We start from the raw sequence: 25,600 nt of genomic DNA, 5'->3' as shown, positions 1-25,600 counted from the left end.
TTCAAGTCTGATGTCCTCAGTCCAGGAAGGAGCTGCTTCTCCCCAAAGTCTGGAAAGATGGTTTTTATCTCCATTCTTTCATTTCTTTCTTTTTAAGATTCATTTGCCAAATTAAAACTGGGGACACTTGTTTTGTTTGCTGAGTGGCTAAAGTGATAAAGAAATGACAGAGGTCCATGTAACGTAGCAATGGCCACAAAAGAGAAGTTCTCAATATTAAAGGCATCTAGTTTTCCATTAAATTACGTAAAAAACATTCAATTAGAGCCTTCATTTTAATATTGGTCACTATACTTCTTTCATTTCTCAGATTATTAAATTTCCTTCAAAATACCATCGATTTAGAAAAAAATATTGTTTGGGCAATGGAAATATGAAATCATGTTATACTAAACATCAGCATGAAAGGTATGCCAAATCCAGACTGTTAAAGATGTGGTTAGTCTTAATGACCTTATGAAGTTAGAGGGATGGGAAGGAACAAGGGACTATGAGGGACAAAGGCTATTTTGTTACCTCATCAGAAGATTCAGTCAGCTTGAGAAAGGGTGAGAAAAGAAACAGTGATGAAAAGGAAACAAGCAAGATGGTTTAAAAAGAGCTAGACAAGAGATTTCAAGGTCATTTCAGAGACAGCATGCACTACATTAAGGAACATGATCCTATCAAAAGAATATCAAGACAAACACACACCACATAGAACACACCTAGCTGTTAAATTGAGCAGACATATCCCACTTCTCATGCATCTGATGGTTCGTTCAACAGGCAAATGTGTCATTTAATGGGAAAAATTGATAAAACTGAAACACAATCCAATCTGTGGTTTATTTGTTGAATTCCAGTGGAATCCACCACTAACACATGTAATTATAATGAAGTTTATAAAACCTTAATAAAGTGTATAACTTTAAGCACAAAGTTATAAATATGTAAAGCTGCTGTATGCTACACAAAATTCTCAGTGAAATTTAACTTTTTTAAAAAGTTAAAATCTTGATTTATTAGAATTGATATAAAGTGTCAGTTGATAACGAAAAGTTACATGAATAAACTTTAGTGGTTTACGGCCAGACATTTAAGATCTGAGTTCAAAAATGTACCAATCAGGTGCTTGTTATACGGATTACAGTCTGCCAACTCCCAAAAGCATTCCCTACAAGGTCTGAAAGTTTGAAATGTTTTACAAGTGCAATTGTACAACTGGGAAAAATGTGTAATTTCAGTATCCCTTAAAGGGGATTAGCTATACAAGGCCAATGAAAGGATGAGACACTCCTATATTTACTGATGTAAATTTTCTGTATTAATTTTCTGTATTTTTACAGTGAGCCTCTACTAACTTTCTAGGGAGGAAAAGCTATTTCCATTTTGTGGAAAATAATTTTGTTTAACTATCTAAAACAAGGAATACTCTCAGCATTAAAAATAAAAATACATTAGATTTTAAGTCCTCTTAATACACAAGTTTTTACAAGTGAGGACAGAGAAAAGAATTTCTGCAACAGGAGAAAAATTCATATTGGTGGTGACAAGGAAATGTGGTTGTTAGCTTCTGGCTAGTGAGCTGGTAAAGGATATAGGATGCAAAAACAAACTTGATTCCTGGTTTCATGGCAGAGACAAAAACAAATCAAAGTAAGCATCTACTGTTTTCTAGAACTCTATAAGGAAATTAAGTACTTGGTTTTTAACTTGAAATCTTAAAGTTAGGGAGCAATCTCGCACATAATCACAGGTTTCATTTCTTGCTAAAAATTCAGATCAGTACATTTGGCTATCAAATTGACTACATTAACTAGATATACTCCAGACAGACTCAAAGGAGATTATACAGCTTTTATATCATATGTAAACCCATGAAAATTCTTTTTGATTCTGAGAATTATACTTTCACAAGTGGGTCATTCTAGAGTCATCATAGTTCCAGGTAAAGGACACCCTGTACTTACATATCTTTCCTTGACTTACAATCAAGTTACGTCCCAAGAAACGTATCCTAAGTTGAAAATATCCTAAATTGGGAGCACCTGAGTGGCTCAGTCGGTTATGGGTCCAACTCTTGATTTCGCCTCAGGTCATGATCTCACGGTTTGTGGGTTTAAGCCCCATATCAGGCTCTGCACTGATGGCATGGACCCTTACTGGGATTCTCTATCTCCCTCTGTCTCTCTGTCACTCCTCTGCTTGTACTCTCCCTCCCTCTCTGTCTGTCTCTCTCAAAAGTAAATAAACATAAAAAAAAAAAAAAAGAAAGAAAAAAAGAAAATACCCTATGTTGAGAATACATTTACTATACCTATCCTACCAAACATTGTAACTCAGCCTGGTCTACCTTACCCAAGCTCAGAACACTCACATAAGCCTACAGTTGGGCAAAAATCATCTCACACAAAGTCTGTTTTATAATAAAATGTTGACTACCTCATGTAATTTATTAAAATACTGTACTGAAAGTGAGTGCCAGAACAGTTGTCTGGGTAGAGTAGTTGTAAGTAAGTATATCAACTGTTTGCCCTCATGACCATGTGGCTGCCGGGGACTGGTCGTTGCACCTGCCCAGCATCACAAGAGAGGAATGTGCAGCATATACTGCTGGCCTGAAAAAAGACCAAAATTCAAAATGCGGCTTCTACTGAATATATATTTTTCTCACCATCATAAAGTCAAATATCATAAGTCAAATCATCGTAAGTCAGGGACTGTCCACAGCACACTCTAGAATACTTTTATCACAATCTTTAATATTAATGAGCCCTGACATCATCAGTACAGAGAGTATCCACACAAAGTGTAACTAGCATCACCTTCATAAAAATTCAAATTTTAATAAATGTCAGAAAGTACTACATAACTTTTGAACCTGGACTCTCAGAAGTAGAGGTAATGCCAAAGATAATTTTTGCAACTGGGCTTTCTGTCCTGAAGCCCGTTTCCCCAGTTCTACATATCTGAAATCTTGCTCTTCCTTAGATCAATTCACTATAACAGAAACAGATATACTAACTTCACAAGCAAAACTGTGAATCCATCTGGAGTACATGGAGTTTAAAATTGGTAAAACTGAACTCTATTCTAATTTGAAAGCATGCAACATTTTTTCCTACCGCACTGCAGTGGCCATTGCTGAGTCCCTATTAGATTCTACAACAATGGATTTCAGACTCTTATGACTTCTGAAATTTATATCCTAAAATATACTTATAATTTTGTTTAAATATGTAAGGAAGAAAATGGATTTCAGAGACTCAGAAGTCACCGTTGAGAGTCACTGTTTTTATATTGTTCGAACCCAATGCCGAGACTTACACTCAGCAGCTGTATTATCAGCCATGTGTGGGAATCAAACCAGCAACTTACTGAGTAGAGGTCTGGAGACATCATGACACAGACAATAAGCATATTCACATACCCTCTGAGCATTCACAAACAGCTTGTGAATGATTTTGCCAGCATGACCTCTTCCTGCACCCACAACTAACACTTCAGGTTGCTCCAAAAGGCAACTCACAAACCTAGGGGAGAGAGGTAATAAAAGGACAGAAAGTGAGCTGCTCAGTTCACACCATGTCAGTTTCCCAGATTAATGTTGTGGAAAAGTCTCAAATTGATACTGGCTAAACCTACCAAGGCTAGAGTGGAACTTTTACAAGAGAAAAGAGTCACATTTGGAATTAAAATAGACTCAAATGACAATCTTATTGCCTTTCATCTGTTTTCACAGAATTTTTAAAAACCCATCTTTGTAAAAGGGCAAAAAGAAATATTCGGTCTGTCTTTCAGACTAGAAGCTTCGAGAATACTACAATAAATAAAAGATTCGAACAGTTAATTAGGACAAAAAAACCCAAGTTATATGTATACAGCAAAGCAATGATCCACACTTCTCATTTTTGTTCTTTTAAGGGGTGTGTGTGTGTGTGTGTGTGTGTGTGTGTGTAAAAGATACATTTTACTGGGCAAAGTCTCAACTGTGCCATTAGGTGCCGGAAACACTGCACCTCCATGTATATCACAGATAACCTATGTTAGAGTTCTGAAGCTATGAGAGTGCCCGCACCACTAATTCATACTGCTATTTTAGAAATGATTCCCTGATTAGCATTCATTCTTCTCATTTAAAAGGAAGGAATTTTCAAGAGCAAAGAAGGCTAAGACAAAATTTCCCCGAACACAAGACATAAAATTCTAACAAGAACTTGTTAAGAGCTATAGCATGTCTTGTCATATGATATTATTTAGCATCAATAATGCCATTTCATTTCTGAAAAGGCTGATGAAGACTTAAAAATTATGATAAATTCAAGTTGCTGAAAGCGGCTAATTTGGAAACACTTTATCACATATAAAAACATTTTTCTTTCAAGTACCATAAGCAACAATGGAAAGGACTCATACTAACAGGTAATGGTGCCAAGACTTTCTCAGGAGGAGGAAATGATTGACCCGGTCATCTGTATCATCCTGGAGAGGCCATCTGGTCACTCTTTCAAAACATGTTCACAAGGTACACAAGATATGCACCTTTGCTATCAAAAACCTTACTTAGAGTTAAATAAATAACTAGGAATATTGGGGAGAAATACAATTTCACAACACCTCAGACTGGTTAAAGAACAGTGAGAGCTGAAAGCAAAGCTCTGGGGCACTGCAAGTAACAAAGAATCACTAGCTCTTCCACAGGCAACTGCAGGCACATTCCTAGAAAAAAAGACCTGGTAGACTTGGTTTTAAATGTAGAAGGAATGGATCCACCTTGCAAACACCCAGAAATACAGGAGAAGTCAAATTCTATGATAATTAAATATTTTTCTGTCTCTAGCTGATGCTTGTTACAAATAACATAGGGGTACAACAAAAGAATCTCAACATTCTATTAAAGTTTTCTGAAGAGAATGGTGGTTTTTCCTACTGCAGATAAAAGTTACTCAAATATCAATTACTTTTCAAGGTCTTCCTTTTCCTCCTCTTGTTCACATTTCTCAGTTCCAAACTTGGCTTTCAGTGAGCGGGCTCTGGCAATTATAGCTTCTACATTAGTAATTTGATGGATGATTTCCTAACAGTGGAAAAGGGAGAAACATACATTGGAAAGCAGCAAAAAAAGCAGCCTTTAAAAAATGTAACTTTAAAATAATCATTGCCAACTGGGGAGAACACTTGGCAAGACCCCGACATACAGCAAACTTACTTCCAATTTCTTGTCTTCTGGATTGGGGAAGTGCAGAACTTTACTGGAATGAGTTATTATCTGCTTTATAATCTTCTTAACTGAAGAAATGTTTTCCAGATTTTCTATTTTGAAAAAGATCAAAGCCATAATTAAGTCAGGCAAAATATACTTTCATTTTGGAAATAAACTAATGACTAATGAAGTAAGACATTTACCTTCTTCCTTTACCTTGAGTACAGCTGCATGAATTACACAAGGTAACAGGTGCCGAGCAAGGTCTGCAGGTTTCTGGACTGCCAGATAGTGCAGCACCTGAAGGAGGCATAAAGTTACATAAATGACCAATGCAGCTGTCAAAGAATAAAGTCGCCATCTATGAAAGAAAAAAATCCTCTGCATTAGAGAGCTCTCTTAGTACCTTGCCGTACTCATCCAGGTAAGGAGCTACCAACAACAATGTTAAGAATAATATCACTAAAAACAATTCAGGACTTCAGTCTTTAATAGTGGTGAATATTCCCACATTTTACTTTTCTTGCTTCCATATGTAATACATGCAAGTAAGGGAAATACAAAGAAAATAAAAACTGTCTGTAAATTATACCACCTAGAGATAACAACTGTTAATGGTGGAGCATTTTTATTCCGGGATGTTTTAAAACACTGAATATACATATTAGGTGAACTAAGTATGCAAAATACTGTTCTATAAACTGCTTCTCGCTTAACATTTCCAAACACTGATAGAGACCTTCCACTAATTTTTTTGTTTGCTTTAGTTGTTTTGATTGTTTTTTTTCCAAAATGGAAATTGTTTTATTATTTTTCAGATTAAAAAAAATACAGAGATGGGGCTCCTGGGTGGCTCAGTCAGTTGAGCATCCAACTCTTGATTTCGGCTCAGGTCATGATCCCAGGGTTGTAGGATCAAGCCTCTCATCAGTTTCAGCACTGAGTGTGGAGCCTGCTTAAGATTCTGTCTGTCTCTCTCCCTCCCTCTGCCCCTCTCCCCTGCTCATGTGTGCTCTCTCTAAAATAACAGTAATAACAATAAAAATTAAAAAATAAATAAATTCAGAGAAGTTATGTATAACACATGGACCTTACCTTAATGCTCCTTATTCAAGAGCAATAAAGATAAAAGAAATATAATCTCATAGGTAAGCATGGATGATTAATAAATGCTCACAGATTTCAGAAATACAGAGAAGTATAATGTAAAAGTTGTCTAGAAATTCTACTTCCTAAAGGAGCAACCTATTTTTCTGTTTATCTTCTTACACTTATTTCTATTCCCATTTAAACACAAAGATACAGATACATATGCAATTTCTTAACAAAAAATCATAATGCACATACTATTTTAGAACTTGCTTTGTTCCTTTAATGACTTATAACCTTTATTTTTTGGCTTGGAGAGTTTTCTGTGGTTTGAAAATTTTTTTAATTAAGAAATACACATACCAGAGTATTTATAAATAGTTTAGAAGACACTAATTTTAGAAGAACTGTTTAGAATGAACACTCATTTACACATCAACCAGCTTAAGAAACAGAGTATCACCAGCACTTTCCAAGTCCCTGTTGCCTCCATGATCAAGTCTCCCTCCCTCATGCACCTCACCCTCAACAAATAATACAGTTTTCTCACATAGCTGTGTAGCCCTAAATAATGTATCGCTTAGTTTGGTCTGGTTTTAATCTTTATATAAATGCAATGTTTCTAGTTACATTCCCTCAGTGACTTGTTCTTCACTTGGCATTCTTTTTGAGACTGCATATGTTGATACATGCTAATATTAAAATGTTCCTCCATTGATGGACGCCTGTGTGGCTCAGTCAGTTAAGCGTCCAACTTTTGGTTTTGGCTCAGGTTATGATCTTGCGGCTTCATGGGTTCAGCCCCGCATCAGCCTCTGTGCTGCCAGCACAGAGCCTGCTTGAGATTCTCTCTCTCTCCTCTCTCTGCCCCTGCCCAACTCGTGGTGTGTGTCTCTCTCAAATAAATAAACTTTAAGAAATGAAATGAAATAAAATAAAATAAAATAAAATAAAAAATAAAATAAAATAAAATAATAAAATAAAGTGTTCCTCCATTGATAGACTTCCCCACTCCACCCCCTGCCAAATTTTTGACTATTACAAATAAGGTTCCTGTTATGTTATTGGGTATGTTTCCTGGTACACATGTAGAAGAATTTCTTGAAGGTATATACCTAAAAACAGAGTTAGGATATATACAAGACAATGCCAAGTGATTACTTACCTAGACTCACCTTTACCTCATTTAATTGCGTGCATCTCTCTCCTCTGTGCACATAATATATACTTACATTTTTTTTCCTGAATAATCTGAAAGCCAGTTACATACATCATGTCCCTTTATCCCCAAATATCTATTTCCCCAAATTAAGAATGTTTTCTTCTATAATCAAAATATAAACTATTATGATTATATAAACTATATAAACTACCTTTAACACTGATCAAATACTTTTAATCTAGTCTACTATCCTTATTTCATTTTTGTCAACAGACCACATAATGACTTATATTACCCACCACCATACAGGATCCAATTAAAGACCATACACTGTCTTAAGTTGTCATACCTCATTAATCTCAACAAATCTCGAAGTTTTCCAGTCTTATAACACTGACATTTAAAAAAAATTTTTTTTAACGTTTATTCATTTTTTGATAGAGACAGAGCTTGAATGGGGGAGGGACAGAGAAAGAGGGAGACACAGAATCTGAAACAGGCTCCAGGCTCTGAATTGACAGCATAGAGCTCGACGCAGGGCTCGACCTCACAGACTGTGAGATCATGACCTGAGCCGAATCTGGACACCCAACCGACTGAGCCACCCAGGCGCCCCTATAACATTGACATTTTGAATACAGTACCCTCCCCTCACCTTTCTGAATAAGTGGAATCCCACACTTTATTCATATTTCCTTAGTTTTAAACATTTTAGATATAATTTACATACCATAAAATTCGCCACTTTAAACATACACTTCAGTGGTTTTTAGCATACTTACAAGTTATACAACCATCACCATTATCTAATTCCAAAACATCTTAATCACCCCAAAAAGAAGCCCATTACCCAACAGCAGTCATTCCCTCATTTCTCCCACCTCCTAGCCCCTAGTAACTACTAAACTAACTTTCTGTCTTCATGAATTTGCCTATTCTGGTATTTCTTATAAATGGAAGCATGTAACATGTGGCCTTCTATTTCTGGTTTCTTTCACTTAGCACTTAGCACACTGTTAGCACAGTGTTAAGGTTCTTAGCACAATGTTAAGGTTCGTTCGTGTTATACCATGTATCAGAACTTCATTCATTTTTATGGCTCAATAGTATGCCATTGTATGAATATGCCACATTTATTCCTTCATTAGTTGACAGATGAAGGTTTGTTCCTCTTTTTTGCTATTATGAATCATACTGTCAATATCTGTATATTCAATTTCCTTAGTTTTTGGTTTTTTTTTTTTATATATTTTTGAGAGACACAAAGAGAGAGAGAGAGAGAGAGAGAGAGAGAGAGAGAGAGAGAAACAGAGAGGGAGACAGAGTATCCGCAGCAGGCTCCAGGCTCTGGGCTGTCAGCACAGAGCCTGACATGGGGCTCAAACCCACAAACCGTGAGATCATGACCTAAGCTAAGTCGGATGCTTAACCAACTGAGCCACCCAGGCATCCTTCAATTTCCTTAGTTTTTATTTATGTCCTTTTCCTATTTCAGGAGCCCATCCAGGATACATTATATTTGGTAGTCATGTTTCTAGGCTCCCCTTACATGTAACAGTTTCTTAGACTTCCTTTGTGTTCACTGCCCTTGACAGTTTTAAGGAATTCTAGTCAGGTATTTTGTAACAAGAGCCTCTACTCGAACTTATTTGATGTTTTTCTTATGATCAAACTGGGGCTAGGTATTTCTGGGAAGACAAGAGATGTAAAGTGCTACTTCATCACCTCATATCAACAGCACATGAAACTACCAATATGACTTATCCCTGTTGTTAACCTCGCTCACCTGGCTAAGACAGTATTGTCAGATGTCTGCACTGTAAAGTTACTCATGTTCTCTAATTTAAATACTGTACTCTTTAAAGGAAATCACTCTGTACAGCCCATGTTTATGGAGTGGGATTTATGCTCCACCTCCTTGTAGGCAGAGTAGATTTGGAGTTCTTCTGCATTAGATTGGTCTCTTCTCACCAATTTATTTATTTATTTCTATCACTATAGACTCAAGGATGTTTATTTCATACTTTGAGTTACAGTCCAATAGTATTTTATTTTATTGTTCAAATTGTTCCAGTACTGGTCATTGGGAAATGTTTTAGTTGGTTCCTGTGTCCCTTTAATATACTCCTACAATGGTATGTTGGGGGGTTTTTTGGTGTTTTGGGTTTTTTTTTTTGGCTCTTTTTAGAATACAATGTCTCTCATCTTGGGTTTACCTAACGTTTCCTCATGACTTGATGCAAAATATACAATCTCGGATCAGTGCTAAGTGCTGGTGGATCCTTACAACACATCTCGATGTAGACAATCTGCATCTGCCCCTTATTAGTGATATTAATTTTGACCATCCACTCAAGGTATTACCCCATTTCTCTACTACATAGTTATTATTTCCTTGCAATTCAGAAGTAATCTGTGGAGAAACACTTTAAAACCATGCAAGTATGATGCTCTTCACCCAAATTCCCACCTGGACATCTCCTGGTTAATTCTTACTTGAACCAATTAATCTTTACTATGAATACTGCTGTAAAATGAAGGGTTTTCAACTCCAGCATACCCTCCATATTCATCTGTCATCTTTGAGCTGCAATACCTCCCTTCTCTCTCGTTTATCTGTAAATTATCAATGGAGACCCATGGGTGCTGACTTTTTTCCAATGGTTTATAATTTGTTACCATCCTTAATTATTTGCCATTCAGCTTGTCCAGGTTTTGACAATAAGAGTTCCTTTAAGCTACCTCCTTAGGAAATACTCCTCTTTTTAAGCAGTTTCTTATTTTCTGGCAACACATAATGTTCCACATTCATATTATACCTTCTTTATCCCAATTCCCAAACCAGCCATTTCTCTGAGGAAGACACAGTTCCTTTTAGTAAGAAATGTTCTAGAAATCAATATATATGTGTTTACTGCTACTGAGATGTCCCTGCTTCTAGACACCTTCAGAAGAAAGCTACGAAATATATGCTTGTATATATGCATATGCATATACCCACATACCTATCGATACTTTAGAAACCTATAGTTCCACACTAACACTTCCAATTCCAATCCACTGCCATTGGGTCTCCCTCACTTTCTTCAATTCCATGTTTGCATCGCACTTCCACAGCAAGAATTCTGGCTTCTAACACCACCAACACATTTAATTACTCATTTGCTCAAACAATAATCCACCAAAAAGTTTCAGAACTGCTTACCCACATAACTACAACAAACAAATTTAGAAAACAAAGTTTAGGATTTGTCTGCAGTGCTCTCCCACCTCCCGCCAAACCAGAGGGTATACAGTCAAACATATCTTATGTGACTGATCATAAATTACCTGAGTTAAATTATCCTCCCAACCTTGACCTCGTTTCAGTGGGGTTATGTTATTATCTGAATCACACCCGAGTTCATTTATCCAGCTTGCTTTCAGTTTTGGTCATGTCCCCCCTGTCTATTCTTGTTAATTTAATTTTTGATTATGCAGGCAATTAACATTTTTCCAGAAGTCAAAGTGTACAGGAAGTATACTCTTCTCTACATGTCACTTCCTTCCACACTCCTTTTACTCTATATTTTCTTCCCCCTTTCAACCATTCCAGGTAACTAATTTCAATGCTTTCAGTTTTGTGAAGATAAATTTGTTTTTGTGAAGATAAAGAGGTAAGTGTTTTCTTAATCTCCCCCTCTTTTTACACAAAATGAAGCATACTATATATATTCATTTGTACTTTACTTCTCTCTTAAAAACATCCTAAAAATCGCTATCAGTTAATAGACATTTTCCTCATTTTTAAACAACTGCAAAGTCCTCTATTATGTAGATCAACCACAGTTTATTCAATAAAGCTCCTAAATTTGAGCATACAGATAGTTTCCAGTATTTTCTAATTACAAGCAATACAGGAATGAACAACTTAGTGCATCTTTATTTTTGTTTTGAAAATACTAGGGTAAATTACTAGAAATAGGATTGCTTTTTGGGTAAAAGGGTAAATGCACATTAAGTTTTATTAAATACTGCCAAATTCCCCTCCATAGGGGGTTGTACCATCATGCCTGTCACCAGTAATGTTCGAAAGAGCCTGTTGCCTCAGGGCCTCATTTGGTATTTATTAAGCTTTAAAATTTTTACCAATCTGATGTGTGAGAAATGGTTATCTCAGTGAAGTTTATAAATTTGCATTTCTCTTACTATGAATGAAGCTGAACATCTTTTGAAAGGCTTAAGGGTAATTATCTTTTGGGTAGATGAGTTATCTCCTCATATCTCTTGCCCATGTTTCTATAGTATTTTTGCACTTTATCTGTAATACATACATTTCTTCCACTTTACAAATATTTCTCCCAGTTTATCATTTGTCTTTTGACTTTTTTTTTTTTTTTTTTTTGAGAGTGAGAGGGCACAAATGAGCAAGGGGCAGAGAGAGAGAGAGGATCCCACAAGGGGGAGGGGAAGAGGGAGAGGGAAGCAGGGCTCACCCAAAGCGGGGATCGAGCTCACCCAAAGTGGGGCTTGTGCTCATCCAATAAGGGGCTCCAAATCATGAACAGTGAGATCATGACCTGAGCCAAAGTCAGATGCTTCACCGACTGAGCCACCCAGGCACCCTTTTCTTTTTCAGTCCATTCTTATGTATGGTATGAGAAACAGATCTAATTTTATCTTCTGCCAAATGGTTACTCAGTTATCCCAAATAGATGTATTAAAAGGTCTATCCATACCAGTGATTTGAGATGACATTTTCATCATATACTAGATTTCTATATGTATGTATGTTTTTTCCATTCTCCTTCACTGGGCTGTCTAGTTATGCACCATTATCATATTATTTAAATAGTGAGGCTATGTATTATGCTTTAATATCTGGTAGGGTTAGTTCCCCGTCCCCCCACCATTCACCTGCCTCATAGCTTTCTTTTCATAACTCTTTCTTTACAATCCATTCTTAGCTACTCTTGTATGCTTTTTTAAAATAACAATTCACCCATTTAAAGTGTACAATCCAATAGTTTTAGGTATATTTACAGAGTTGTACAACCAAAACCACAATTTTAAACACATCCATGAACCCAAAAAAACCCCATTAAAAGTCACTCTCCAAACCTCTGAGTCCTAAGCCTGCATGTTTATTTCTCCAGATAAATTTGAGTATCAACTTGTCTGGCTCCATACTAAAGACTTTTTCATACTTTATGGGACTGCATTAAATTTATAAATTAATTTAAGTAGAACTGAACTTAATGATGTTGAGACTTCCTAACCAAGAACAAGTGATATCTATTCATGTGTGTTTTTCAGGAGTGTTTCTTTATTCATATTTCTATCATTTCTGGTTATTTCTAGGCATTTCACCTTTTTTTTTTTTTTCACTTATAATGAAGAGAAAATGTCATTCACATCTTCAGAATTATTATTATTTGTGTATATGAAGGCTACTAGATACATATTAATTTTATATTCTGCTACCTTGCTGAATTATTTTCAATTACTTTTATCACCGATTCTTTAGATTTTTCCAGGTATACTGTCATAGCAGCTGCAAACAAAAAGTTCTTTCAACTTCTATGTCTCTGTTTTCTCTTTTCTAATTATATTGACTAATGTCTCCAAAATAATGTTAAATAACGTTAAATGAGACAGTAGGCACCCTTGCCTCATTCCTGACCTTAGTGAGAATAGTTCTAGGGTTCCCCAATTAAAATGCTTTGTTTAGGATTGAGGTCTATATACATTTTTTTATTTTAAGGAAGTATCCATCCATTCTTAATTCTGAATCTTTTATTAGAAAGGAGTATTAAATTTTATCAAAGATTTTTTCAGTACATATAAGATAATGATATACTTTCTTCTTAGACCTATTAATGAAGTTAATTATATAAATAAACTTCAAAAAAAAAATCACTGTTGCACTCAGTTCACATGTATTATTATCTCAAAGTAGTAAGAGCCTGTTCATTTAGGATTTTGCATTCGGGGTGCCTGGGTGGCTCAGGCGGTTGAGCGTCCAACTCTTGACTTCGGTTCAGGTCATGATCTCATGGTATCGTGAGATAGAGCCCCACATCAGGCTCCACGTTGACAGCAAGGAGCCTGCTTGGGATTCTCTCTCTTCGGCTCTCTCTGCCCCTCACCTTCATCTCTCTCTAAACAAACTTAAAAGGATTTACATTAAATTTCTTAAGTATTACTGGTCTGTACTTTTTTTAGATATGCCTCCTTTATCAGTCTTAGGGACCAATGTCATAGTCACAGTTTACGATAAAAATATTTTGGAAGATTTCCTTCATTTGCTATGTACTGAAACAATTTAAGCAGCATTTGAACTATCTGATCTCTCAACATTTAGATGAAGTCCCCTGTGAAACCAGCTTAAGCCTGGTGTTTTTTTATGGGGTCATTTCTTGATAATTGTCTGTTTCTTCTATGGAAACTGGTCTGTTTACATATTCTATCTTCACTGGGGTCATTTTTTTATATACTGTATTGTCCCAAGAAATCCTCCATTTCATCTTGGTTTTCAAATTTATATGCACAATCATATAAAATATTTTTTAAAAAATTTCCTCTGTATCAATAATTATTGGCACTTTTTATCATTTCTTATTTTGTAATGCATGCTTTTCCTTTTCTTTTGTGATTAAAGCAACAATTTGCCAATTTTGATTTTTTAAAATAAAACCATATTTATTAATTTGATCTGTTTTTCTGTTCTCTACTTCATCACTCTCTTTTATCTTTAGCATTGCCTTCTTCTGGTTTTCTTATAGTTTTACTTTTGTTGTTCTTTCTCTAGGTTTTTGAGTTAGAAATTTATTAATTCAGTAATTTTCATTTATTTTTGAATAATCTCTATATCCAACATAGGACTTGAACCCACAACCCTGAGATCAAGAGTCTCATACTCCACTGACTGAGCCAGCATGCACGCCTTCTATTTTCGTGATGTAGGTATTTAGGGCTATGGATTTTGCTTTCATCACTCCTTAAATATGTCTTATAGATTCGGATATACAGTGTTTTCATTATTTTTCAGAAGTTTGTTTTAGTATTTCTCCTTTACCTAAAAGTTAATATAAGGCTTTTAAATTTCCAGGGAGAAGCCCTAGATTTTTTTTGTTGTTTCTTTCTATATTTAAGTAGGCTGTGTGGAGCCTAGTGTGGGGCTTGAACTCATGACCCTGAGATTAAGACCTGAGCTGAGATCAAAAGTCAGATGCTTAACCAACTAAGCCACCCAGGCATCCCTTGTTATTGCTGTTTCATTTTTAATCTCTAGTTTTATTGCAGAGATCAGAGTACTGATAATATTTTCATGATGAATCCTGCTGTGTTTTTTTTGTGCCCTAATATACTATCAGTTTTTGTGAATGCTCCATGTGCATGTGAAAAGAAGGTACAACTTCTATTGCTAAGGTACAGTGTTTGGGATATATCTAAAAGATCAGCCTTACTATCTTATTTAGATATTTCCTTAGTTTTGACTACTTGTCTTGTATAAGGAGTAATGTGGTCAAAGTCCTCTGTTATGAGTATGTTTCAATCTGTTTCTTCCCTTACTTCCTATGGTTTCCTATTTTATACAGATGGCTGTTATCTAATGTATAAACATTAACAAATATTATACCCTCATTGTGAAATACCATTTTTAGCTTATAAAGCATCTTTTAATGCTCTTCTGCTTTAATTCTACCTTATTTCATATCAGGATCATAACCCCTTTTTTTATTGCTTTCAGGTACCTGATGAATCTGTCCATTATTTACTTTGTAACCTTCTTTTTGTATATATGATAAAATAAATTTAATTATATAATTAACCATAGGCAGAAAACTAAAGGAATAATTTGGCTATACCCTTACTCTAATCATATCTCTATTCTATGTATTTTTTTTTACTTTTGATTGATTTTTGAAGCATAACTAACAATACAGTGTTATATTAGTTTAAGGCAATAATAATGCTTCAACAATTTTATCACTTCTCTGTGATCATCACAGTAAACGTGTACTCGTAATCCTCTTTTTCTATTTCAGTCACAACCCTACACATCTTCCCTCTGGCAGGCATCAGTTTGTTCTCTATTCTTAAGGGTCCATTTTTTTTCTCTTTATTCAGTTGTCTTGTTTCTTGTGTTTCAGTGTTTTGTTTTTTTTTTTTTAAGGTTTTTTTTAAAAGTTTATTTATTTTTGAGACGGGGGAAGGGGCACAGTGAGGGGGGAAGAGAGAGAATTCCAAACAGGCTCCACACTGTTCAGCACAGAGCCCAACGTGGGTCTCGAATTCACGAACTGTGAGATCATGACTTGAGCAGAAATCAAAAATCGATACTTAACCAACTGAGCCACCCAGGCACCCCTGTTTTGTTTCTTAAGTTTCACATATTCGTGAAATCATATGGTATTTGTCTTTCCCTGACTAACTTATTTCATTTAGCATGATATCTTCCAGATCTATCCATGTTGCTGCAAATGGCCACATCTTATTCTTTTTTATGGATGAGTAATATTCCATTATAGACATATACCACATCTTCTTTAGCCATTTATCTATCAAAAGACACTCCAGTGGCTCCTAAATCTTGGATCTTGTGAATAATGCTGCAATAAACACAGGGGATCATCTATCTTTTCGAATTTGTGATTTCATTTTCTTTGGGTAAATACCCAATAGTAAAATTATTGGATCACATGTTAATTCTATTTTTAGTTTTTTGAGGAACCTCCATACTACTTTCTATAATGGATGCACCAATTTGCATTCCCACCATGCATGAGGGTTCCTTTTTCTCCAAGTCTTTGTCGACACTTGTTACTTCTTACCTTTTTTATTTTAGCCATTCTGACTTTGTAGCCTTTTTGAATCAATGAATCCCTTGTTTGTAGCAGACACTTGGATTTTACAGGACTTATTCTGTGTGTGATGTGATCATTGTTATGTGTGTTTATCTGTTGTGTGTTCTTTCTTTTTAAAACAATTTTTGCTGGTCCTTAGGAAGTTCTGTATTTTTATTTTAGTAGCTATCTTTGCAGTAATACATTTTTTGTGCCCTTAATTCCCTTTAACTCTAAGTATTTGCAATTGGTCTGACATTTTAATTTAACTTAATTTAATTTAATCTATTCTACTTTATATTTTGAAAGAGACAGAGAAAGAACATGAGCTGGGGAGAGGGGCAAAGGGAGGGAGAGAGAGAGAATTTTAAGCAGGCTCCATAATCAGTGTGGAAACCAATTTTTAAATGGGTATTTTCTGATTACCACTTATTATCTATTTATATTTAAATCAATGATCTCATTCTACTTCCCTCCCCCCCCATCCTCTTTTTGTCCCAACTTCTCATTCTACTACAATTTTTACATCTTCTTCTACCTATATCTTCAGTTTTAGTCTTAGCTCTAAAATTAAAGAAATAAAATGCTCACCACAGGCCCTCTGTCAAAGTTTCCCCAGTCACATCTTGGTTGGATGAAGTTTATCCTCCTGTATGTTGTTAAATAAGGAAGCAACTAGCCACATGTAGCCACTTAAAATTTGTTATACTAGCCACATTTCAAGTTTTCATCATAGCCACATATGGCCAGTAGCTATAATTTTGGACATCACAGCAATAGAATGTTTCTAACACTGCAGAACGTTCTATTAGGGCAGCTCTAGTAGATTCCTCAGGAAGGGTGAGTATGTACAGAAATGTGTGTGTACAAAAACTCAGAGAAAATATTTTTATAGTCTTGACTATGTGGACACTTTGGTGGCATATAGTAACTTTGGTTTATAATTTTTACTTACACTTCTTGAAAATGCTGCTCCACATTGCCTTGCTTTTGAGAAATCTGACATCTAATTCTCTTTCCTTGTAAATTATTTTCATTTCTTTGCCTAGAAGTCCTGAGAATTTTTTTTCTTTAAATATTTAAGTTCTAACAGTTTTATAGTGATGTATTTTGGAGTTCATTACTTCTGGTGCATCTTCCTCTATACCCAGGGAGCTCTTTCAATATATAAATTCAGGTTTTCTTTTATTTCCAGAAAGGTTTCTTGGATTGCAGTTTCAAATATTAGTTCTGATCCAGTGTTTTGGTTTTTCCTCTTCAAAGAGTCTGATAAAATGAATATGACTTCTTCTTTTCCTATCTTCCATTTTTACTAGTTTCTCTTCAACTCCTTTAACTATTCATCCATTTTCATTCTCTTGGCTGTTTTTGTTTTTCCTTGTTTACTTTTATCAAACTTAAATGTAAATCTATTCTCCTATAGGCCCTTTGTAATTTAGTCTTTATTTTTGATATGGTTGTCTTTTTCTTCTACTCCTATCCTGAGAGTTAAACCAGCTGTGGCTTCATTTCTTCATGGAGTTTTTTGGTCCATTTCTGCTCTTGGCTCTTAGTATATCTGATTAAACATGATTCTTCATATTCCCCATGCTGGTTTGAAGACAACTTACTTCTTTGGAGTGTTACAATTTTTTCCTGTTTCGTGGTCAATTTTGTGGGAAATGTTTTCATTAGCTGAAATGACCCAATCTGCATTTTCTGTTTTGTTTTGTTTTTATAGTAGTTTTGTATGGATATGGTCTGCTCTTTACTAGTCCTAGTCATGTCACAGTTTAAAAGTGCTCTCTTCTGCACCATTTCTTTAATGGATTGGGAGAAGGGGAGGTGACAGAGATTGATAGGTTTTATTTCTCTTGCATTTCTGCAGGATTCCTAACTTCCCCCTTATTCCTTTTTTCCCATCACCATTTTATCTCAAAGGGGCAATTCCTTCTCCATATATCTAGTTCTTCCCAAGGCAACGTCTGAGTATCTACTTCTACTTCTAATCCTACTTTAAAGTCCCTTCTCTGTAGCCAGTGCTGTGAATTATCAAGCCATACCTGCACTGAGTATTAATGTTAGGCTCTCTCCTTCTGGGGTGGCTCTGTGCTCCATCTAAGTCTTCTGCATCCCTCAGCTCTTCTGAAGACTCCCTGCCCTGCTCTCTACACCCACAGGCTTACAGTACTGGGACCTCCTTTGAAATTTGGCTTATTTCCCAACTTGGAGTTAATTTGAAGGTCACTAAGGTCTCTATCTCTTAGTAATGCCAAAGGCATAGATTTATTTACTTATTAATTTCATGGGGTTTGGGGGACAGCTGGGAGGGAGAAAGCGTAGGACAATTTGTTATCAGGTAGCTGTCACTATTCTCCAGAACTCCAAATGTTTTTTGACAATTACAAAGCAGTCCACTAAATGGATTATACCATAATTTATTAAACCAAGCTTATTTTCGGAAGCTTTTATTGTGTCTACTTTGTCACTAGAAAACTTTGTTGAACACCAGTCTTACACATTAATCTTTATGTATTTCTCATTATTTCTTTAACAAACTGTTTTGGTAATAAAACTGCTAGGTCAAAGGATGTGACCATCTTTTGTCATATGCTATGAGGCAGTCCGATGGTAAGCATTCTATATAAAATATGCATGTCTTATTCTTTGGCCTATTTGGAAGTAGTTTTAAAATCTTAAATATGAACAGCAGATACATAAAAGGCTCATTAAATTTTAATGTTTTGCTTCTCAAGTGTGTCTAAGGCTTAAACATCTATTATAGTAAGTTTTAAAAATGTTAGAACAATAGTTAGCTTTCTAGTGTTAGATACCCAAACCTCAGTTACCTTTTCTGCTTCCCGCGTATCATCAAAAAGTCTCCTCTGCCTTCTGGCAGGAATTGGTTTAGCTGTTTCCCAGGCTTCTACCCACATATTGCTTGGAATCTTCATTCGGGCACTCAGTTCTCCTTTCAGAACCATGTTGCCCTTTTCATCAATGACTTCCTCTTCAATATAATCCCGGGGTGAGTACCACCTCACAAAATCTTCCAGGAAACAACCTGGATTCGCTGCCTAAAATAAGGCAAAAAAAGTTCAGCAGAATCCAGTAACAATCAACAGTTAGTGATAAGCTTGTTTGCAAAATCATACTTTCACCAAAAATTACCTAATCTTTACAAAATCTAATATGTGACCTGAGTGTGGGGGTAGCCTTTAAAAGAGGCCAGATGTTCAAGTACCAAAACCATTTTCTTTTGTTGTCTCCACTTCGCAGAAAAAGAACACATTTTCCTTCGGTGAATTTAGACATAAAAATCTGTTGTAAAATGAAAATAACTCTCTTAAGTGGATTATAAGTTATGTAAGTTAGTTTAAAATTATAGCATAGTAACTACTCAATAGTTGGAAAAGTACTCAATAGTTGGAAAAGTATCAAATAAGCTTGACTCAAGTAATTAAATAATACACAACACAATTAGAATAATAACACAATAATGGAAAAGTTCTACTCTTTTTTTTCCTCTCAAAAATCAATACTGGTACTGCAGTAAGTATCAGCCGACCTCAGAAATGTTCTATTCAGTCATCAAATTCTTGTACTTTATACAACAAATTACCATCACATACATTGCTTTTGTGTTGTTAAGGAACTGGAATTCTAACTATTGCTTTTCAGCTTCTGAAACCAACTAATTAAACTTTCATTTACTGGGTAAGTCTATAGAATTAATGATGATGCATGCCAAAGTTCTTAAGCAATTCTACATTCAAGCCTGGAAAAAAAGTAGAGGCTTCACAGTGTTAGTGGTAAGGCATGGAAGTCTTCTTGCAAGTGTCCAGTGATGTATTAGTAGAGTACTAAGGATGGGCATGTATGTATGTATATATACACAAACTCAAAAGAATATGTGTACACACATTAAACACATACCTTTTTAGTTATATTCTCTACCACAACATATACTTCCTGCTATACGTACTATTTTATTTGCCTATAATAGTTAAGTGACATAAACATTAACAAGAATGTGCTACTAAGCAGAAAGGTCGGGGCACCTGGGTGGCTCAGTTGGTTAAGCGTCCGACTTTGGCTCAGGTCACGATCTCACTGTCCGTGAGTTCGAGCCCCATGCTGGGCTCTGTGCTGACTGCTCAGAACCTGGAGCCTGTTTCAGATTCTGTGTCTCCCTCTCTCTCTGACCCTCCCCCGTTCATGCTCTGTCTCTCCCTGTCTCAAAAATAAATAAAACGTTAAAAAAAAAAATTAAAAAAAAAAAGCAGAAAGGTCATTTTCTTCCTTTTTAAATTAAAATAACTCCAGACCAAAATGAAAACAGACATGATAAGAATAGTAGCCTTAAATGTGAAGAGCAAAACTGCCCATTTGTCCTCAATGAGTCCCCTGACAACCAGCTTCACCATCCCTATCAATTCAAGAAATTCTCCTGAGGGATGAGGACTCAGCGGAAGATTCTTAACTGAGAGTCAGCAACATAAACTTCCAACGACTATGGCATCATGGCAATAAAAAAATGCTGCAAACAGTAATGGGTCAAGATTACTGCATGACTCAGGATTCATGTACAAAGATCTGGTTATTAACCAGGCAACACCACACCCACATAAAAACATCCCGTAGTACACAAGTTAAAAAAGACCTTTCACACCAAAATTCTTCCTTCTGGCTTGCCTTACTGTACCATGTACCAGGCTTAACCTGCAGCTACCAAAAAAGGGTCAAGGCTCACTTCAGCTGTGTTTTCTTTCTACTGTTACAGGTATGTACTCCAAGAAAATGCTTGAGAATAGGTCCTGCCCTTCTGGAACTGAGAGGGGTATGTACCTAAGGTACCTATCAGCATCCACCCAAAGCTCTGCAGACTCTCCTAAGGGCCCCTAATACTAGTCACCCGCATATAAAAAAGGAGAGGCAACCATATCTACTTTAGAGTGACTATGTCTTTCCTTAAACCTATTAACTGATTCCCACATAGGCAGGGGCAGATGTGTTAAGTTGGCTATTTGAAATATAATCTTTTTATTAAAAGAATATTTTAAGAGATTTGCAGGTACCCAAATGAGTCTAAAAGAGTCGAATGAGTTTAGTTTTGCTGAGGTACAGTGTTGGAATCACACAGAACCTTCCCATAAGGGGCTAATATGTTTCTAGAGGAAAGCTTTTACAGTTTCGATTATGAATTTCCTCCTAGAAGTGCCTCTGCAAGGATGCGGTAGCAGCACAGGGGCAGATAAAAACGAAGGCAGCTAGAGGTCAGGTAGGAAAACAACTGCTACAGAGGCTGGTACTTCCTGTTGTGCACATACATCATAAGCCAATTCCCTTTTTCTACCTTTTTGATTTAACACATGCCCTGAGAGCCAACTGTCCTCTCTTTTTCCATTGTTACTATTTTGTTTTAAAACAATACATCTCTTTTGTCTCATGGCAGAACAAAATGCACAGATATTCCCTATCTTCTTAGTCTCTAAGAAAAACACGTACCTATCAAGAAGTTTACTAAAGACTTTTTTTTCTTTTGGTAAAGATGGGGGAAATAAGCAGGGAATAAAAGCATTCCCTTTTACTGTCCTACAATCTGCTAACAGGGAAGATAAAAGTGACATAGGTTTTCATAAGTTGTTTCTGTTGAAAAAAATGAAACTCAAGTTGGCATACAGCACAAAAGCAGGACTGATTGGAGGCTATGGAACAGGGAGATGGAGACCATCACAGATAGCAGCAGGTCAAGGAGTAAAATCTGGGCATGGGAAACAGTTCAGACTATCAGCAGGAGGCACAGGGAAGGCCTATGGCCCACCAGTCTACCCACTTGGGGTTTTTGTTCTGTTTGTTTTAATATACATGGCCTTGCCTCTACTTTCAAGAATAAGTAATTCAAAAACAAGGGCATCTGGATGGCTCAGTTGATTGAGTGCTGACTTCAGCTCAAGTCATGATCTCATGGTTCATGAGTTCGAGCCCTGCATCAGGCTTGCTGCTGTCAGCGCAGAGCCTGCTTCGAATCCTCTTTCCCCTCCTCCCCCCCCGCCCCCTGCTCCTCCCCTGCTTGTGCTCTCTCTATAAAAAATAAATAAATACACATTGAAAAAAAAAAAAAGACCTTTTTCATCCCTGGGTTTTTAAGCTAATAAGACAGATGTCACCAATCTCTGAATCCTCTATGTTCTAACACAGGACTATATCTAACCCTAAAATATTCTTCTTCAGGTAGCAAATGCCTACTTACCCTAAAGTAGTGACTCTTCTGAGAAACCCTCCATGACCCACTCAGTAGAGTCGGTCACCTTTCTAACACTGCCTTCCTAAGTGAACTCATCACATAACTGTTTACATATCTCCCTCCAAAACTTCAGTAGACTGTAACTGAGTATAATCAAGCAGCCTATGTTAAATCTTAAGGGTTTCCTAAAAGCTGTGCATTAAATTGGATAAACACATAAAGGAGAAAAACATTCCAATGCACATACAGAAATGATTCAATTCTCAACTTCCAACTACTATTCAAAGATTGTTCTTTTCTTGTTTTAAATTTAAGAACCAAGTCTGGCTATGACCTTTAGGAGATAAACGTAGGATGCTGTAACTACTAATGATCTCAAAACATTTAATAAAAAAGACATTCAAGCCTCCACACCACTTTAAAGAGTGACTTTCACAGCTTCATCCCAGAATAGCTCCAAACAGACTCCGAAGCTCTGACAGTGTGACCCACCTTAAAAGACTCCATATCTGAGAGCAGACAGGCACTCTGCATGCGTGCTCGGAGGTGAGCCCCTTCTGCTGATGTTCCTAATTTAGCTAGAACCTCCGACTGCTCCTCCAGCAGATCTTCTGTCATAGGTGCTGGTTCCTGTGAAGCACAAAAGGACAAAGCTCATGAACAGCTTTTTTTAGAAAAAGCAGAACTATAAAAATAAAGACAACAATTATTTCATCTCTAGCAGTCACAAAATCTGTATTTAAAAGAATTCAGAGAAATTCACAAGTTTTTTAGAACCTACATAAAAAATTAACAAATTAATAACAAATATGACTTTCAGCATACCTCCCCCCCAACAAATAAGATTATCATGTTTTTCTTGACAGGATTAACAGCCAAAAGACAGGAATTTGGGTGCACTGAACATTTTCCTGCCTATTAATGATAAGAAATGAAGTCCTAATGATATGTTTATGTGTATCATCATTAGTTACAACCAGGTTTTTATTACAACTAGTAAGAGAAGAAAATTGATAAATATGAAAATTAAAATAAAGGCAAATGATTTGAATCTCAACTAAAAGACCCCAAATAACTAAGTCTTATGTTGGCAAAGCTGCTTTGAGTTTAGGTTCCAAAGACATTCATTCTAAGTACTAATTCCCACAAGAAGTATTTGGATTTTTGTTTTAGGAATCAGAGACATTATATATTTTAATGGTAACCCCAAATAAAAAAGAAGCTAGGGCAAATCTAAAGGAAGATACAACTGTAGAATCATTATAAAAGTGACAGAAAACATTTCAAAACTGCTGAAAGGAACTTAAGGAAAGTTCTGAGAATTGATTCCATTAGATTTTATATCTGAAATATGAAAGCACTCAACAATCCAGAGACTAACCAAACAAAGCTTGCCTGCTTCGTTGTTAAAGCCAGAAAAACATGGACTTTTCTATTCCTACATAGTAAGATAAAGCCCAGTGGAAGTAAGTGTTTAGAGCACCTTGACAATAAATACATTCCTTCTAGATGTCAAGAGCTTACTGTAAAGCAGGGTTTCATAGCCTCGGCACTAATGACATTTTAGACTGGATAATTTTTTTGTGGTGGGTGTGTCCTTCGCATTGTAGGATGTTTAGCAGTATCTACAGCCTCTATCTATCAGATGCTTACAGCACCACTCCACCTAATGACAAGAAAAAATGTTTCCAGGGGTGCCTATGTGGTTCAGTCAGATAAACATCTGACTTCTGATTTCAGCTCAGGTCATGATCTCAGGGTTGTGAGATCAAGCCCTGCATCGGGCTCTGCACTGAATATGGAGTCCACCTCAGATTCTCTCTCTCCCACTGCCCCTCCCCCTGCTTGCTCATGTGCACACACTCTCTCTCTCAAAAACAACAAAAACAAACAAACAAACAAAAAAAAAAAAACAGAAAAAAGTTTCCAGGCATCACCAAATATCCCTGGGGGGTCAAAAAATCACTCCTCATTTGAGAACGAATGACATAAAAATAAATAATTTTCACAAATATCTGTCAATAATAAAATAGAAGCATGGTAAAGCTATAGCATTCAAAACACATAGCAACAAACAAAATAACTGTTTTCTTCTATCTTCCTCATTTTTGGAAGTTTTTTCTTTTTTTAATGTTTTATTTATTTTAGAGAGAGAGAGAGACAGAGAGCATGAGCAGGGGAGGGGCAGAGAGAGGGGAAGGCACAGGAAGAATAAAACCTGGCATATACTCAGTAAATGCTAGCAATTAGAGACAAAATACTTGGGTTTTCATTATGAGCTTCACATTGATTATCAAAATACCTCAAATTAAAAAATGAACCCCAGTGAAGCAGGCCTTCAGTCTTTCCATTAGGAAGGAGCTACTTTTCATTGTCCAACAGCCCTGCAATCTCAGGATGATAGGAAAGAAATGACATGTTGAAAAGACACTGACAACCCTTCCTACCTGGAAATCTCAGGCCAACTCTAAGTGAAAAAGAACATGATCAAGAGGAATATAAGCAGGAAGTAGCCTGTGGACTATACACTTAAATATTTACCCCTTCTAAATATGCCCAAAGCTTTCTCATGTACACGATCTCACGTGAGCACTGAGAAGAGGTCAGGGCATTTTACAACTGATGAAACAGAGGCGCAGAGACAAGTGCCCTACACAAGATCAAGGGGCAAAACGACGAAGTGTCAAACTGAAGAGAGAATCTCAGACCAACCTGATGCCAACCTTGAGAACTACTAGTTTGGTTCAATCCACTAGTTTACGAACTCTTGCTCTAACAGATCCTCCATAGTTTTCTCTTCTAGCCCTGGCATTAGAATATTGGGTAGTCTTTAAGCTTTTTCTAACCATAAATTTTAGGTTGAACTAAATCTACATGAAAGGAATACAAAAGAGTGCTTAAATTCTTATGAAGTAAGGATCTATATAAATTATTTTTGTGTGTGATATAGGCAATTGATTAATGGCACATTTTAAGCTAATTTCTTAAGTGTGAAAGTGTGTTTCAACTGGAATCATTTTGAATTCCAATCATTTTATGTAAGTACATATACAATGATTATAATTTAAGTGAGATTAACTTTAAAGAAAGTAAAATAGACTAAAAATCTG

The 25,600-nt window shown here is 36.1% G+C and overlaps 1 protein-coding gene across 7 annotated transcripts in view; it reads right to left on the bottom strand.

Moving 5' to 3' along the window:
• RAB3GAP1 (RAB3 GTPase activating protein catalytic subunit 1) overlaps positions 1 to 25,600 on the bottom strand; it is a 151,467-nt gene that overhangs the window by 42,255 nt on the left and 83,612 nt on the right. For 6 of the 7 annotated variants that reach the window (XM_015073021.3, XM_053214965.1, XM_053214966.1 and 3 more), the window contains 7 exons: positions 22,983 to 23,120; positions 19,093 to 19,320; positions 5,389 to 5,485; positions 5,192 to 5,295; positions 4,944 to 5,059; positions 3,413 to 3,515; positions 517 to 537 (listed from right to left, as the gene is read on the bottom strand). In XM_015073021.3, the coding sequence (XP_014928507.1) occupies positions 517 to 537; positions 3,413 to 3,515; positions 4,944 to 5,059; positions 5,192 to 5,295; positions 5,389 to 5,485; positions 19,093 to 19,320; positions 22,983 to 23,120 (807 nt within the window). The remainder of the gene's footprint in view (positions 1 to 516; positions 538 to 3,412; positions 3,516 to 4,943; positions 5,060 to 5,191; positions 5,296 to 5,388; positions 5,486 to 19,092; positions 19,321 to 22,982; positions 23,121 to 25,600) is intronic. The other variant, XM_015073022.3, reaches the window with a different exon arrangement.

The sequence above is a fragment of the Acinonyx jubatus genome, chromosome C1, assembly GCF_027475565.1.
Source record: "Acinonyx jubatus isolate Ajub_Pintada_27869175 chromosome C1, VMU_Ajub_asm_v1.0, whole genome shotgun sequence".
NCBI classification, from domain to species: domain Eukaryota; kingdom Metazoa; phylum Chordata; class Mammalia; order Carnivora; family Felidae; genus Acinonyx; species Acinonyx jubatus.
This window is presented reverse-complemented; position numbering and strand designations above follow the sequence as displayed.